This window comes from Carcharhinus amblyrhynchos, chromosome 1 (genome assembly GCF_965287045.1).
Source record: "Carcharhinus amblyrhynchos chromosome 1, sCarAmb.v2.hapA, whole genome shotgun sequence".
In the NCBI taxonomy this organism is placed as follows: domain Eukaryota; kingdom Metazoa; phylum Chordata; class Chondrichthyes; order Carcharhiniformes; family Carcharhinidae; genus Carcharhinus; species Carcharhinus amblyrhynchos.
This window is the reverse complement of record NC_137324.1, coordinates 96,365,464-96,379,198: the sequence shown is the minus strand read 5'-3', so window position 1 is coordinate 96,379,198 and position 13,735 is coordinate 96,365,464. Positions and strand designations below refer to the sequence as shown.

Sequence of the window (13,735 nt, the reverse complement as noted above, 5' to 3'; positions counted from 1 at the left end):
TCACCATAACAAATTGTTTCAGAAACTAAAGAAACTAAATTAAATCTCAAATACAATATATTTTAACTTACACATAAAATGCATCTTCTCTGTTTTGCAGTTCTTCTCCATAGCTGACTGTCAAAGTCATCTATTAAAAAGATGAATAATTAAAAATAATGTCTTGGACAATTATTATTCACAAACATTTTCACGCAGAATGAATTGTCATTAAGTGATTGAGTAGAAGAGCTTCATCAGTTGCTTTGTTAAGTAGAAATGTTATTGCAAACCGGATAAATATTCACTCAGAAGACGCGGAAGTGATCTTATTAGAGTGAATGCATTTAATATTAAAAAAGGCACATTAATACCCTTCTATCTTGCAAGGTTAAATCCATTCGACACCATTGCCTCAACGTGAGTTTGAAACGTGACCTTCCAGCAATGTATTTTCCAGAGATCAGCAGCATCTGAAAGTGAATGTTACCTGAAGGAAAATCACAACATCACAGAGTTGCAAACATCATGGAGCTTAAACATCATGTGGGTGATCAAATGCCCCATAGATTCTTTTTAAATGCTCCCTCATCAATTTACAGATTTATTGAAGAAGAGAACCCCACATTCAAAGGTCTTTTCTATTCTTTATCCACACCCATGTACACTCTGTTTATTGCTTCATTATATAGGAGGTGCAATTCTCAGGGCCCGTTCTCGGCAGGTGTAAATCCTGCTTATGGCTACTAACTCTCACAAGAGGGCTGTGAAATTACTGAGTTTCACATTGCTTTTCTTGCCCGATCCAGCACTTTGTGCAACTTGGGAAAATTCCATCCAGGATTTCTCTGCTCGAAGGTCACAATAGTGCCATTTCTGACTGTCTTTCCAACGCTCTCGCAATCCACATTCCCTCTAGCACATTCAATCCAGTCTTGCTCTGTCCAAAATTGTCTGTGAACTCTTGCATTGTGCAAAATTGCCACCGTGTTTGGCCAGCTAACAATAGTGTCAATACATCTAAAGTAATTCAGTGCTTCTGGAGTGCTATGAAACCTATGAAAGGTGTTATATAACTCCAAGATCTTACCCTCGTCCTCAGCTCTGAATCAGAAAGTTGTGTGTTTAAATCTTACTCAAAGATCTGAGTATAAATTTTAACCCTTAAATAGAGCACTAAGGGACTGCTATCTAATTTAATTTCAGCATTTCACCTGACAAAGTAGCAGTGCTCCAAAAGCTTGTGATTTTAAATAAACCTATAGACTGGTGCCGTGTGACCTCTCACCTAGTTTAAAGACTGCATCCCCAGTGGAACATCAAACTGTGGCTACTATTACCTGTTCAGGTGGTAGGTTCAGTTTTTCAATTGGTTTCAGAGGCGGGACAGGATGTGGGTGAGCCAGCAATTACTCACTACCAGCCAGCGTGTCAGCTTGCTAACATGTTCCTATCTCTGGGCCCATTTTGGATGGAACAAGACTGGGTGTCAGCTGATAGCTACCTGCCCACTATTTGCAGATTGCCAGTCAAGTCAATTAAAGAACCTATTAAGATTTTTTTTGCACATGCTGACTGGAATTTTCCATTTGGCATACAGGTCTCCTGCTGTAGCCAAAACACAGCTAAGGGGGCCACAACCAGGAGGCCAACACCTGGCAGTAGACTAGGGGTGGTAGGTCTAGCACTCCATCCTGTGAAGAGCCTCCAATTCCACTTCGATCACTGACAGAGCATGGCTGCAGCTGCTGCTCATCCAATGGAGGGGTCGCCCCTCTATGATGTCTTGCCTGGCAGCTTTGGATGTTTTGTATTTAGTAATGTAAAGGTGGTCTTGAAAGGGCCACTCCATCCCGAGGTGCTATAGAATCCCTACAATGCAGAAAGAGGCCATTCAGCCCGTTGAGTTTGCAGTAACTCTCTGACTGAGAATCTTACTCAGGCCCTCTCCCCTGTCCTATCCCTACACATCTTTGGACTCTAAAGAGCAATTTATCATGCCCAATTCACCTAATCTTTGGACTGTGGGAAAATGTACAAACTCCACAGTCACCTGAGGCCAAAACTGAAACCAAGTTCCTAGTGCTGTGGTTAGCAATGTTAACCACTGTGCCACCCACGCCCTTTCTCTCTCTTTTTCTTCTACCCACGTCTGCAGCAACCTCAGGATTGCTTCCAATGCCACATACTAGTGAGTAGGTTTGATCATGGTCTACAAAAGGAAATCAGACTGCTATCTGTAAAGAAAGAATGTGCAAGGTTATGGGGATAAGGCAGGAACTGGGACTGGATGGAATGTTCTTTCAGCAAACCAGTGCAGACTCGATGGACTGAATGGTCTCCATCTGCACTATAACGTTTCTGTGATTTAAAGTAGTAATTCAAAATGTACAACAAAATACATTCCACTGAAAAGCAAAAAACTCAGCCAGAAAGGTCTATTGGTAGCTAAAGATCCATTGGTGGCTAACACAAGAAGTTATGGCTGGTATTTGATTAAAACAAGAGGCTTAAAATGTTGCAAATAACAGCAGCAAGTCCAGAGACTGGGAGAGTGTTAGAAGCAGCCATTAAAAGTTGATTAAAAAAAGGGAAAAAAAGAGTAAACTCACTAGAAATATAAAAACAGATTGTAAGAGCATTTATAAGTATACAAAAATAATTAGATTAATTAAAGACCCTTTTAAGATTAATTAATTGGTCCCTTAGAAGCAGGATCAGGAGAAATTATCATGGAGAATAAGGAAATCACAGAGGCACTGAACACGCATTTTGTATTTGTCTCCACATTAGAAGACACAAGTTGAATACCAGAAATAGAGGCTGACCCGCAGGCCTAAAAAGAGTGAGAAAATTAAGGTAATTAACATCAGCAGCGAAAACATCTTGGAAAAACTTATGGTACTAAAATCCAACAAATCCCCAGGACCTGATGACCTACGCCCGAGGGTTCCAAAAGTGATGTCTGCAGAGATAATTACATTATGATTTTCCAAAATTCCTTAGATTGGAGCATGGACAAGAACTATGGTATGCCACTCCTTCTCTTCTTCTATAGTTTATGACATCGTTAACTACTGTATTCCTTCTACCACCCCCTCTGTGCTCATCTGCTGCAACTTTTGCTTATTCCATTCCTACCCGTCTCCAGAAAGGCAATCATCACTTCTAACAACTTTTCCCACATGCACACAGTCACCTCCTTACCAAAGGGAAACTGAAAGCAGCAATTCAGTACAATGAATGCTATGATTATCTGGCAATTTCAGAAACATGGCTTACCATCTTGAGTTAGAAACAGCAATGGGGTGGCATAGCTCTGCTTCTCATGGACATGGTGAAAAATTCCACAGAGACGCCTTTTGCATTCATGTAGTACATAAATCCACATTGACACAGTAAACCTATCAGCCAATTTTGATGAAATAGTCCGATTATATTACAGGTCAAGAAGATTCCACAAATAAGTCTGAGCAATACGTTGTCTAAACTATGAAAACCGACTTCAGAAGCAACTTAACATGTACATACATTGTGTGTTTGCTTCGTCCAATGTGTGGCCTCTGGATCGGATGGGGCCTGCAAAGCCCCCCCGTGTGCCACTGGAGATAGTTCTCAAAATGCTGGTAAGTAGGAGAGAAAGATTCTGGGAAAACTGTGGGAGAGAGGGAGGGAAAGGGTGCAAGTGAGAGAGAGTGGGAGAGTGACAGGGTGTTTGTGGAAGAAAGAGTGAGTGAGTGGCAATGTCCTGCCAGAGTGACAGTGTAAACCACATCCCCAGTTTTATTTGCCTAGAATGCACTAACATCTGGAGCAAAAACGCAAGTGTACAGGTAGACCGTAAGACATAGAAGCAGAATGAGGCCACTCGGCCCATTGAGTCTGCTCTGCCATTCAGTCATGGCTGATATTTTTCTCATCCCCGTTCTCCTGCCTTTTCCCCATAACCCCTGATCCCCTTATCAATCAAGAACCTATTTATCTCTGTCTTAAAGACACTCAATGATCTGGCCTCCACAGCCTTCTGCATCAAAGAGTTCCACAAATGCACCACTCTCTAGCTGAAGAAATTCCTCCTAGTCTCTGTTTTAAAGGATCATCCCTTTAGCTTGAGGTTGGGCCCTCTGGTTCTAGTTTTTCCTACTGGTGGAAACATCCTCTCCACACCCACTCTATCCAAGCCTTGCAGTATCCAGTAAGTTTCAATAAGGACCCTCTCATCCTTGTAAACTCCAATGAATTCAGACCCAGAGTCCTCAATTGTTCCTCATACAACAAACTCTTCATTCCAGGGATCATTCATATGAACCTCTTCTGGACCCTTTCCAAGGTCAGCACGTCCTTCCTTAGATATGGGGCCCAAAACTGCTCAGAAGTATAACCCTGCTCTTGTATTCTAGCCCTCTCAACATGAAGTGCTAACATTGCCAACTGAACATGCAAGTTAACCTTAAGAGAATCTTGAACAATGACTCCCAATCCCTTTCTGTTTCTGATTTCCTAAGCATTTTCCCATTTAGAAAATAGCCTATGCCTTCATTCCTCCTTCCAAAGTGCACACCTTCGCACTTTTCCACATAGTATTCCATCTGTCATTTCTTTGCCCACTCTCCTAATCTGTCCAACACCTTCTGCAGCCCTCTTTCTTCCTCAACACCACCTGTCCCTCCAAATATCTTGGTATTATCTGCAAACTTAATAACAGTGCCTTCAGTTTCTTCCTCCAAATAGTTAATATATATTGTGAATAGTTGTGGTCCCAGCACTGACCCCAGAAGCACACCTCTAGTCACTGGCTGTCATCCTGAAAAAGACCCCTTTATTCCCACTCTCTGCTTTCTGCCAGTCAGCCAATCCTCTATCCATGCCAGGATCTTACCCTTAACACCATGGGCACTGAATTTATTTAACAGTCTCCTCTGCGGCACCTTGTCAAAGGCCTTCTGGAAATCTAAATAAATCACATCCACTGGTTCTCCTTTATCTAACTTCCTTGTTACCTTCTCAAAGAACTCTAACAGATTTGTCTGACATGACCTTCCCTTGGCAAAGCCGCGGTGACTCAGTCCTGCTTTATCAGGCACTTCCAAATACTCTGTAATCACATCTTTAATAATGGAATCTAAAATCTTGCCAATGACTGAAGTCAGGCTAATCAACCTATAATGTCCCATCTGCTGCCTCCCTCCTTTCTTAAACAGCAGTGTTACATTAGCTACTTTCCAGTCTTCTGGCACCCTCCCTACCTCCAGAGATTCCTGAAAGATCACCACCAATGCCTTCACAATTTCCTCAGCTATCTCTTTTAGAACTCTGGGTGTAGTCCATCTATCTGGTCCAGGTGATTTATCCACCTTCAGACTTTTCAGTTTCCCCAGAACCTTCTCCTTAGTGATGGCCACTACACTCACCTGTGCCCTCTGACTCTCCTGGAGCTCCGGCATCCCACTGGTGTCTTCCACCAATTACACACCAGTTTTCTCACCTTAGGCAGCACTCAGTGTGCTGAGGGGAAGATTCCACCCCTCAACTTTATTTGAAGTTCATGTTTAATGTTATCTTTCTGAAATTTACTCATCAATCCCTTGAGTGAGAAAAGGTGAAAGTGTGCGCCCACACGCAAGCGAAAAAATTGAACAAGTCTTCTTTAGAACAATTTAAATAGCAACATTTTGTAATGAAACATTCCAAGGTGCATTGTAAAGCAGAATTAGATGTTGAATCACATAAGGTTAATGTAGACAGCAAAAGACTTGGTCAAAGTGATAGGTTTTAAGGAGTATCTTGCTATGTGTGTCTGCTAAGCCTTGTTTTAATTCAAAACACAATTTAAGACATTGTCTTATTTTCTAATGTAGGTCAGCAGGGTATTAGAACTATAAATTACAAATGTGAACGTCAACATGGTACCATTTGGAATATTCTGGCCATACCTCGGGTTATTAACAAGTCGGTTGCTTGCCATTTCCACTTCCGGGTTATTAAATTTTTTTAATTTCCTTGTTATTCCAAAATTCAAACCAGATGAAGCATATGGGAAACTAAGTAGCTCCACAACATCTAGAAAAAAAGAAAGTTAATAATCATATGTAAATGTATTCAAGATGAAATAATCTGTGGATAAGGGAAGGCTCCATTAAGATTAAATCTATTTGCCAGAGAAAAATCTGACCTGAACAAAAAAGTCAAACCAAACTAAAAAAGACTTGCGGTAGAATCACAGAAAGTTTACAGCACACAAAGAGGCCAGTTGACCCATCGTGTCTGGGCTGGCTGAAAAATGAGCCTTCCAGCCCAATCTCACTTTCCAGCATTTGGTTCATAGCTCAGTGGGGTTACAGCATTTGAGGTCCAGATCCAGACATCTTTTAAGTGAATTGAGGGTTTCTGCTTCTCCTCTCCATTCAGATTGCGTGTTCCAGACCCCTACAACCTTCGAGGTGAAAAAATGTATGATGCAGTTAACAATGATTAAACAATAAATAATAGCAGTAAGAGATCATTTTGAAATTCAGGCCCTGTTTACAAAGTGATCAGAATATCGCATTCATGCTATTCGTTTCACTGTTTCAATTTTGTGGAATATAGTATTTGAAATAAAATGGGGGGAGCAATTCAAAAATAAAATGGCTATGCAATGATTTGTTGTATTTTTTAAATCAAGATGAATAAATTTTGTACAATTTGGTTTTTGTAATTTACCAAACAGCTGTAGACAACAATTCAGCTCAACAATGATTTCAAAGATTCTTGGGGCAGAATTCAGTGTCACCCAGCATTGAATTTGGAGGCAAAAGGTGGCATTTAGTCAAGGGGGAAGAGTGTTGGGCGGGTGTTGCAGGATGTTGGAAACCGTTTGGTAGGCCTGAATGAAGTCTCTGTCCTCTCATGTAGGTGAACTGTATATACTTATTAGTTACATGAACTGTGTACAAATACGTTCAAACTAGGGATTGTAGCATGGCTACGTCCAACATAGACTGACTCCTAGGTGAAGATCTTGTGTTCTCTTACATCACTGTTGGATGGTACTGTGCTCAGGCCCAATTAACTCAATGGGGGCGATTTTACCACTCCATGCGTCACAGAGTCCACAGGAGGATTCACACCAGTAGTGGAGGGGGGGCTAACACCACCCGAGAAGCCTACTGGGAGATTGGCGCATGCGCAGTGGCTCCCCCATTGCCAGCCTCCGATGACTTCCCCAACACCCACACCCACCAACCCCCCCCACCCAATTGCATCAGGTTGCTATTCCTTTAATTTTCCAGCTTTTGAATTTCTGCTCCAGTTTCTGAGATTCTGGCATTTTCCAAGACTGCCACCAGGTGTAAGATGTTGGATACCTTTCACCAAGTCTTGATAAAGTCTTCACAGTCTTAAGTAGGTTAACTCTACAGGAATTATGTACAAATATACAGTAAAGAGTTCAAGCTAAGAGTTGTCTCCATGCTTGCTTATGCACATGGCTTTGTCCAATGCTAGACCGACGTGCAGGTTACGTGTTCTCTTACTTCATTCTGTGGGCAGTACTGTACTCGATGCCACATTAACCCTATAGTGCCAGATCCTTATACTGCAGTGCGGGCCCTGCTACCTTTCTGCCTCCACACAATTAAGTCCAAGACGAGAGGCTAATGGATTGCCTTCTCATCCAGACATGAATTGAGGACATTCAAACGGTCAATTAATGCCTTCTTAATGGGCTCATCCCACTGTTGCTAATATTCTACCAGCAGTGGGCAAGGGTCCATCTGTCTACCAAATATGGCGCCAGAGGCAGCTTCTAGCAAGCTGTGCCCAGCATACCTTCTAATTCTACCCTTACTCTTGTTCTATGCTTCTAAAACTTTATTCTAACTCTCTTAAACACTCTAACAATGACATCCTAGCTACACTATACCACTACATTCTACACTCTCTCCTTTCCTTCTCTATGTATGGTATGCTTTGTCTGCACAGCATGCAAGAAACAATATTTTTCACTGTATACTAATACATGTGACAATAATAAGTCAAATCAATTCAAAAATCTTATGGCATGTCTGAACAGCTAAATCAATAGATCTTGCATGGGTGGGAACATGGCATTCCTTGTTCAAGAGCACTCAACACCTGATTGAGGAACTCAACATTGGGGAGTGGGCAGGGGATTGGGTGATGAAAGCCACCCTTCTGCCCTTGCATCCGACCTCCTGTTAATAATAGATCAGATGCTTCATTGATTAATTAATAGCTATTTCAGTATGAATCACAACGGTCTTCCATGAGATTTTGCTCTATCCATCATGAATGAGTAGAAATGAATGTATTGAATGAATTTTCACAGACCAGAATGTTCATTCTTATAGAAGAAGTTGAAACAGTTTCTGCTTGTATACAAATACATTTGTATTGGTTGTATGTTTTCTCACTTAGGGATTAACTATTGTTAAATTCACTCAAAACTCAACTTCAAAATAATGGAGTGTTTAAATAAAGGCACCTAAATGCCTATCAGATTCTTTGAATGCCTTTCTTCAGGAAGCCATTAAATTGATAGTACAATATTCCCCTTGCCAAAGCTTTGTATCTCTAAAACCAGTTTTCTATTTATATCAAAGATATTTCTTAAGGAGGATAATTAATTCAATATGAGTTAATGACCCAAGCCCAAAATCATGCAAGCTTGACTTCAAAATAAGAGGCATCAAAGCATCCAGCGGGATAATGGCAACCATAATCATTACTTCCTATGCATTGCACAAACTCGCGAATGGAATTAAGACAACCACTTTGTTGTGAAAAATGCCTAGTCCACCTCAGATTAGTTTTGAAGGATAAAATGTCTCAAAAACTTTGAGCAACAGATGAAGTGAGCTGTTTCAGACTTCTACCATGCAGTAGCAACACGAGTGGTATTCTCCACTAACAAGGTGCTACCTTCAAGTCAAAAAGGCATTCTGTCTACTGCACAAATTGTTAATGTGGTATATGAATTTCAGTGCCTGTGTGCGCTAGGTACGTAGCCTGTACATTTAAATGGCTGGTGGATCATATCATACAGCACATCCCTTTGGCTGTTCACAACAGGCAAGGTTTAGACCATACTCAACTAGCCTGTGTTTGCAAAACTCAAAATATAATGTTCAACTTTAGATGTGATTCCGTGATTGGATAATCCTGATTGTGCTCAGAATTATACCAACAACAAATCTATTATCAGTTGGATTCAGAGTGTGACTCATCTCCACATTCTAGAAGCTACATTTATTTACACACAGGGCCTTGATCTTTGCAAACAGAAAGAACATGTCCACACTTGGGAGATAGCCATTGCCCAGTTCATTCCCCAGGGAAAAGGCTTCTACTAGAGTAACTTGTCTAATTTGAATTTAAACAAAAGCTTAGCAATTAACTGTTCCCTGGTGCATCCTCCATGGCAAATCAAAATCCATTCGCCAAACAATTAGCACTCTTTTCTCACATTATAAATTGTTGTTTCTAAGATTTTGTATTCTTGTAAAACTGTCCTGATGAGTGCAAGATGAAAAGCTTCGCCAGCATATCTCTTTTTCCAGTAATATTCAAATTTTGTATTACTCAAGTGACAATAGGTTTTTCTTTAAATGGTATTTGTATTTCATATTGTTGTTTCTCTTCAGTTTGGCTGGGCTGTTGTTCTTGTAAACGATTTTATTGAATTGTCAACAATATTTTAGTTGTTTTGGCCTGTAAATTCTGGTTTGAATTTAACACTGATTCATGCAGAATGAGTGTAAGGGAAGGAATATCACCATATTTAGTTTTGAAGAATGCCCATGAGCAAAGGTAACTGACAACCACCAATTGATGCAAATCTCGGGATGAACAAAGAAGTTTCTATATTATATGGGGCCAGATTTTCTTTCGGTGCTACTGAGAGTACATTGAAAATAAAGACAAGCATCATGCCATCAAGAGGCCTCAGTATTTCGTAGTCAATTATGTTTGGACTCCAGTAGGCAAATCCAGGAAGAAATATTTCTACACAAGCACAAACTTGTAACAACATGATAGTGTATTTTCTGAATCTATCAGAGTCTTTCATTCACTAATCCAGAAAATGCTAACTGTGCATGATGTCCATGACAGGTAGCAATCTGCTGCATTGAACAAGTTTTTAAAACAGCAGAAGTAAGTTTGAAACTTTCTGCATTAAGTCACAGAAGTCACAGATTCCTACAGTGTAGAAGGAAGCCATTCGGCCCATCGAGTCTGCATTGACTACAATCCCATCAGGCTCTATCCCCATAACCCTATTTATTTACCTTACGAACCCCCTGACACTAAAGGGCAATTTACTGTGGCCAATCAACCTAACTCTCACATCTTTGGTCAATGGGAGGAAACCAGAGCACCCAGAGGAAACCCATGTACACACAAGGAGAATGTGCAAACTCCACACAGACAATGGCCCAAATCGGAATTGAACCTGGGTCCCTGGCGTTGTGAGACAGCAGTGCTAACCACTGTGCCATCATGCTGCCCCAGTGCCACCATACACTGACTTGGAGTCTCCCTTTGTTTTGCAGACTCAGTTTGAAAGTTTGGAATATTTTGAATGGAATAAGGCCTACGCATTTTTTGAATGATACAAAATTGTAACCAAAGTCTCTGTTCCCCTTTACACTGTCCTCAACCACCAAAGCTATACAGGGTCCGCTTTAGCACACACACCACATCCATGGCGGTCACCGTTTTGCGCTTGGCATGTTCAGTGTAGGTCACCGAGTCCCTGATCACATTCTCCAAAAACACTTTCAACACCCCACGGACCTCCTCATAGATCAAGCTGGAGATACGCTTGATGTCTCTGTGGTGAGCCTGACATCTGATGACAAGCTTGGTAATGCATTGAATATTATCGCGGAGCACCACAGTGTCGCTTGGCTCCGCCTTTACCAAGCCCTTTACCAGCTTTCGCTCTACCAGACATAATCAACACCAAACAATGAAAATGATTAATCTCATAAGGCATTTTCTGACTTTGTAATTATTAAGTGCAGGGGAGATCTTTATCTTTGTCAAATGGGTAATATTTTGTTGGAATGATAATCAGGCAGCTTCTATAACAGGCAGATGATCTGTTCCATTACATTACCCTCTGGAAAGCAAAGTCAAAAATCTCTCCACAATGTATGTTTCATATACATCTTCATTTTCAGTGCTTATTTCATACATGATGTTCTTTTCGGGATAACGAAAAACAGAGGGTTAAAACAGACTCATGAACGAACAAAAGCGTGAACTCAGTAATATGTTAGTATATCTGAAGTATTGCTATTGCATTAATGATGTTTATGGAATTAATGAGAGTTATTCCAGTTTATGGATATAATGAGAGACTTTAAAATAATCTTTGATTAAATGGGACTATCAATTTCTACAATTGTTCATATAGTAGCTATTACCTGGGAAACTATTGAGGCTGAGCGTATCTCTACATCTGAGAGAATTTAATAAAGCCCTTGAGGAAAATAAATAAACAGGCATGGAGAAAAGTAACCCAAAGAAATGAGACTAGAGCAGCCATTTTTTTCTGTGCAGCCAACTGCAGCATATGGTTTCCTATGTTGAACTTTGGTTAAGCAAATTAAATAAAAGGCATGTACCATTTTCAAGCAAACATTGTGGTATTTGCTTTTCTTTTATTGCCTGTATCTTCTCTTTATCCCACTGAAGGCATTCTTTATGATCTTTGTAAGGCCGTTCATAAGGACTTAATGTCTTCAGTAATTTGTAGGTTCTAGTCATAGCTTGTTCATATACAGCCGCATTATGATTCTCGTAAGCTTCGAAATCAGTACTTATAATCCAAGCTCTTAAAATGACATTATTTATGTCAACAGAACGTTGAATCAAATAATCGGGTCTGTATAACATGACGCTTGGAAATCTCACCCACAGAGTCCGAATTCTCAAGGTGTGAAGATGTTTCTCACATTTCCATCTTTTCCTGTAAACAGTGATTCCAGTTTTAACATCAGTTGAAACTATCACCTCAACACCAACAGTACTGGGTTCAGAACATAAATATTCAATGGAAAGTTTGTAGTCAGCCTCTATCATATCAGCTGCATTAATAAATCGGATGAAACCTTTGTGCAGTCTGTCTGTTGGAGGTTGCAGAACAGAGGTGGTTTGTGTGGTATTTCTACTGAGTGAAGGTATTGGCATCTGGAAAAGAATTCATAAAATACAAATTACCATTAAATACACCATCTGAACAACATGTCATTTATTTTCTCAATTAAAAATATCAGTATTTTAGACTGTTTAATTATCTCATTTACATATCATCTGAAATGGCTTTTTAGTGTTTTCTGATCAGCAAACAAGATACATTAGTAAAATGGAACTCAGAAAAATACTAAGAAAAAATTAAAGCAGATGAGTGCTAATCCTATCATTATTGCTTTGCTAAACTTTAGAATTTGATAGTTACAAAAATCAGTCTTTTTTGGAAAAGCTGGAATTTAATTACACATTTTACTTAATTTACAAATGTTCTTGTGAACTTCACAGCAGCCAATTGTGGTACTGTGGTTTAAGATGACCCAGACATTGCCACGGTTTCAACTGATGCTGCTAAAGCCAACCATTTCCAATGCTTCCAGTGGGGGAAAAAAATTCACCTGTGGTACTCAGTGGAATCAGTACCATTATAGGCCTGTAAAACTACTTATAAATGATCTTTGTCACAAGGCTATACCTCTTTATTTTTTGAAAATACAATTTTTCAACTTTCAATGGACTCAAAATTTAGTAATTTGAACTGAGACAGAGCAAACCTCTTAAAAATGCAAGGCTACATTCCAATGTGAAGCTGAAAACAAATAAATCACTCTCAGGGGAGTGTGAAAAGAGAGACATTTCCTATAATACAGACACCTATCAAGCCTCGTGACTGTCTAAGGAAGAGACATTCAAAATGCGAAGTACTGAATGTTGAAACTACAGCTGCCACAGACAGACACCCAAAACCTCCTGGAAATACACAATGGGTGGAGTATTTTAAGGGAAGATTGCCTAGCCACTATAGAGATTGCAGATGATACATAAGAACATAAGAACATAAGAAATAGGAGCAGGAGTAGGCCATCTAGCCCTTCGAGCCTGCCCCGCCATTCAATAAGATCATGGCTGATCTGTCTTGGCTCAGTTCCACATTCCCGCCCTCTCCCCATATCCTTTAATCCCCTCTCTTATCAAAAACCCATCAACCCGCGTCTTAAAAATATTTAGCGAGGTGGCCTCCACCACTTCAATGGGCAGAGAATTCCAGAGATTCACCACCCTTTGAGTGAAGAAGTTCTTCCTCAACTCCGTTCTAAACCACCCCCCCCTTTATCTTGAGGCTATGCCCCCTAGTCCTACTGTCCTTTCTGAGCGGGAAGAGTCTCTCCACCTCTATCCTATCCATCCCATTCATCATCTTATACGTCTCAATGAGATCTCCCCTCATTCTTCTAAACTCTAATGAGTACAAGCCTAGTTTATTCAGCCTCTCCTCATAGCTCAACCCCCTCAACTCCGGCATCAGCCTAGTAAACCTCCTCTGCACTCCCTCCAAGGCCAAAATATCCTTGCGTAAGTACGGCGACCAAAACTGCACACAGTACTCCAGCTGCGGCCTCACCAATGCCCTATACAGCCGCAGCAAGACCTCCCTTCTTTTATATTCAATCCCCCTCGCTATGAAGGCCAGCATCCCATTCGCCTTCCTGATCACCTG

General features: G+C 40.5%; 1 protein-coding gene across 6 annotated transcripts in view; it reads right to left on the bottom strand.

The window, feature by feature from the left end:
* LOC145343191 (protein sel-1 homolog 3-like) overlaps positions 1–13,735 on the bottom strand; it is a 77,819-nt gene that overhangs the window by 55,995 nt on the left and 8,089 nt on the right. For all 6 annotated transcript variants that reach the window (XM_080189225.1, XM_080189216.1, XM_080189234.1 and 3 more), the window contains 5 exons: positions 11,613–12,177; positions 5,913–6,039; positions 3,262–3,383; positions 354–469; positions 72–130 (listed from right to left, as the gene is read on the bottom strand). In XM_080189225.1, the coding sequence (XP_080045351.1) occupies positions 72–130; positions 354–469; positions 3,262–3,383; positions 5,913–6,039; positions 11,613–12,177 (989 nt within the window). The remainder of the gene's footprint in view (positions 1–71; positions 131–353; positions 470–3,261; positions 3,384–5,912; positions 6,040–11,612; positions 12,178–13,735) is intronic.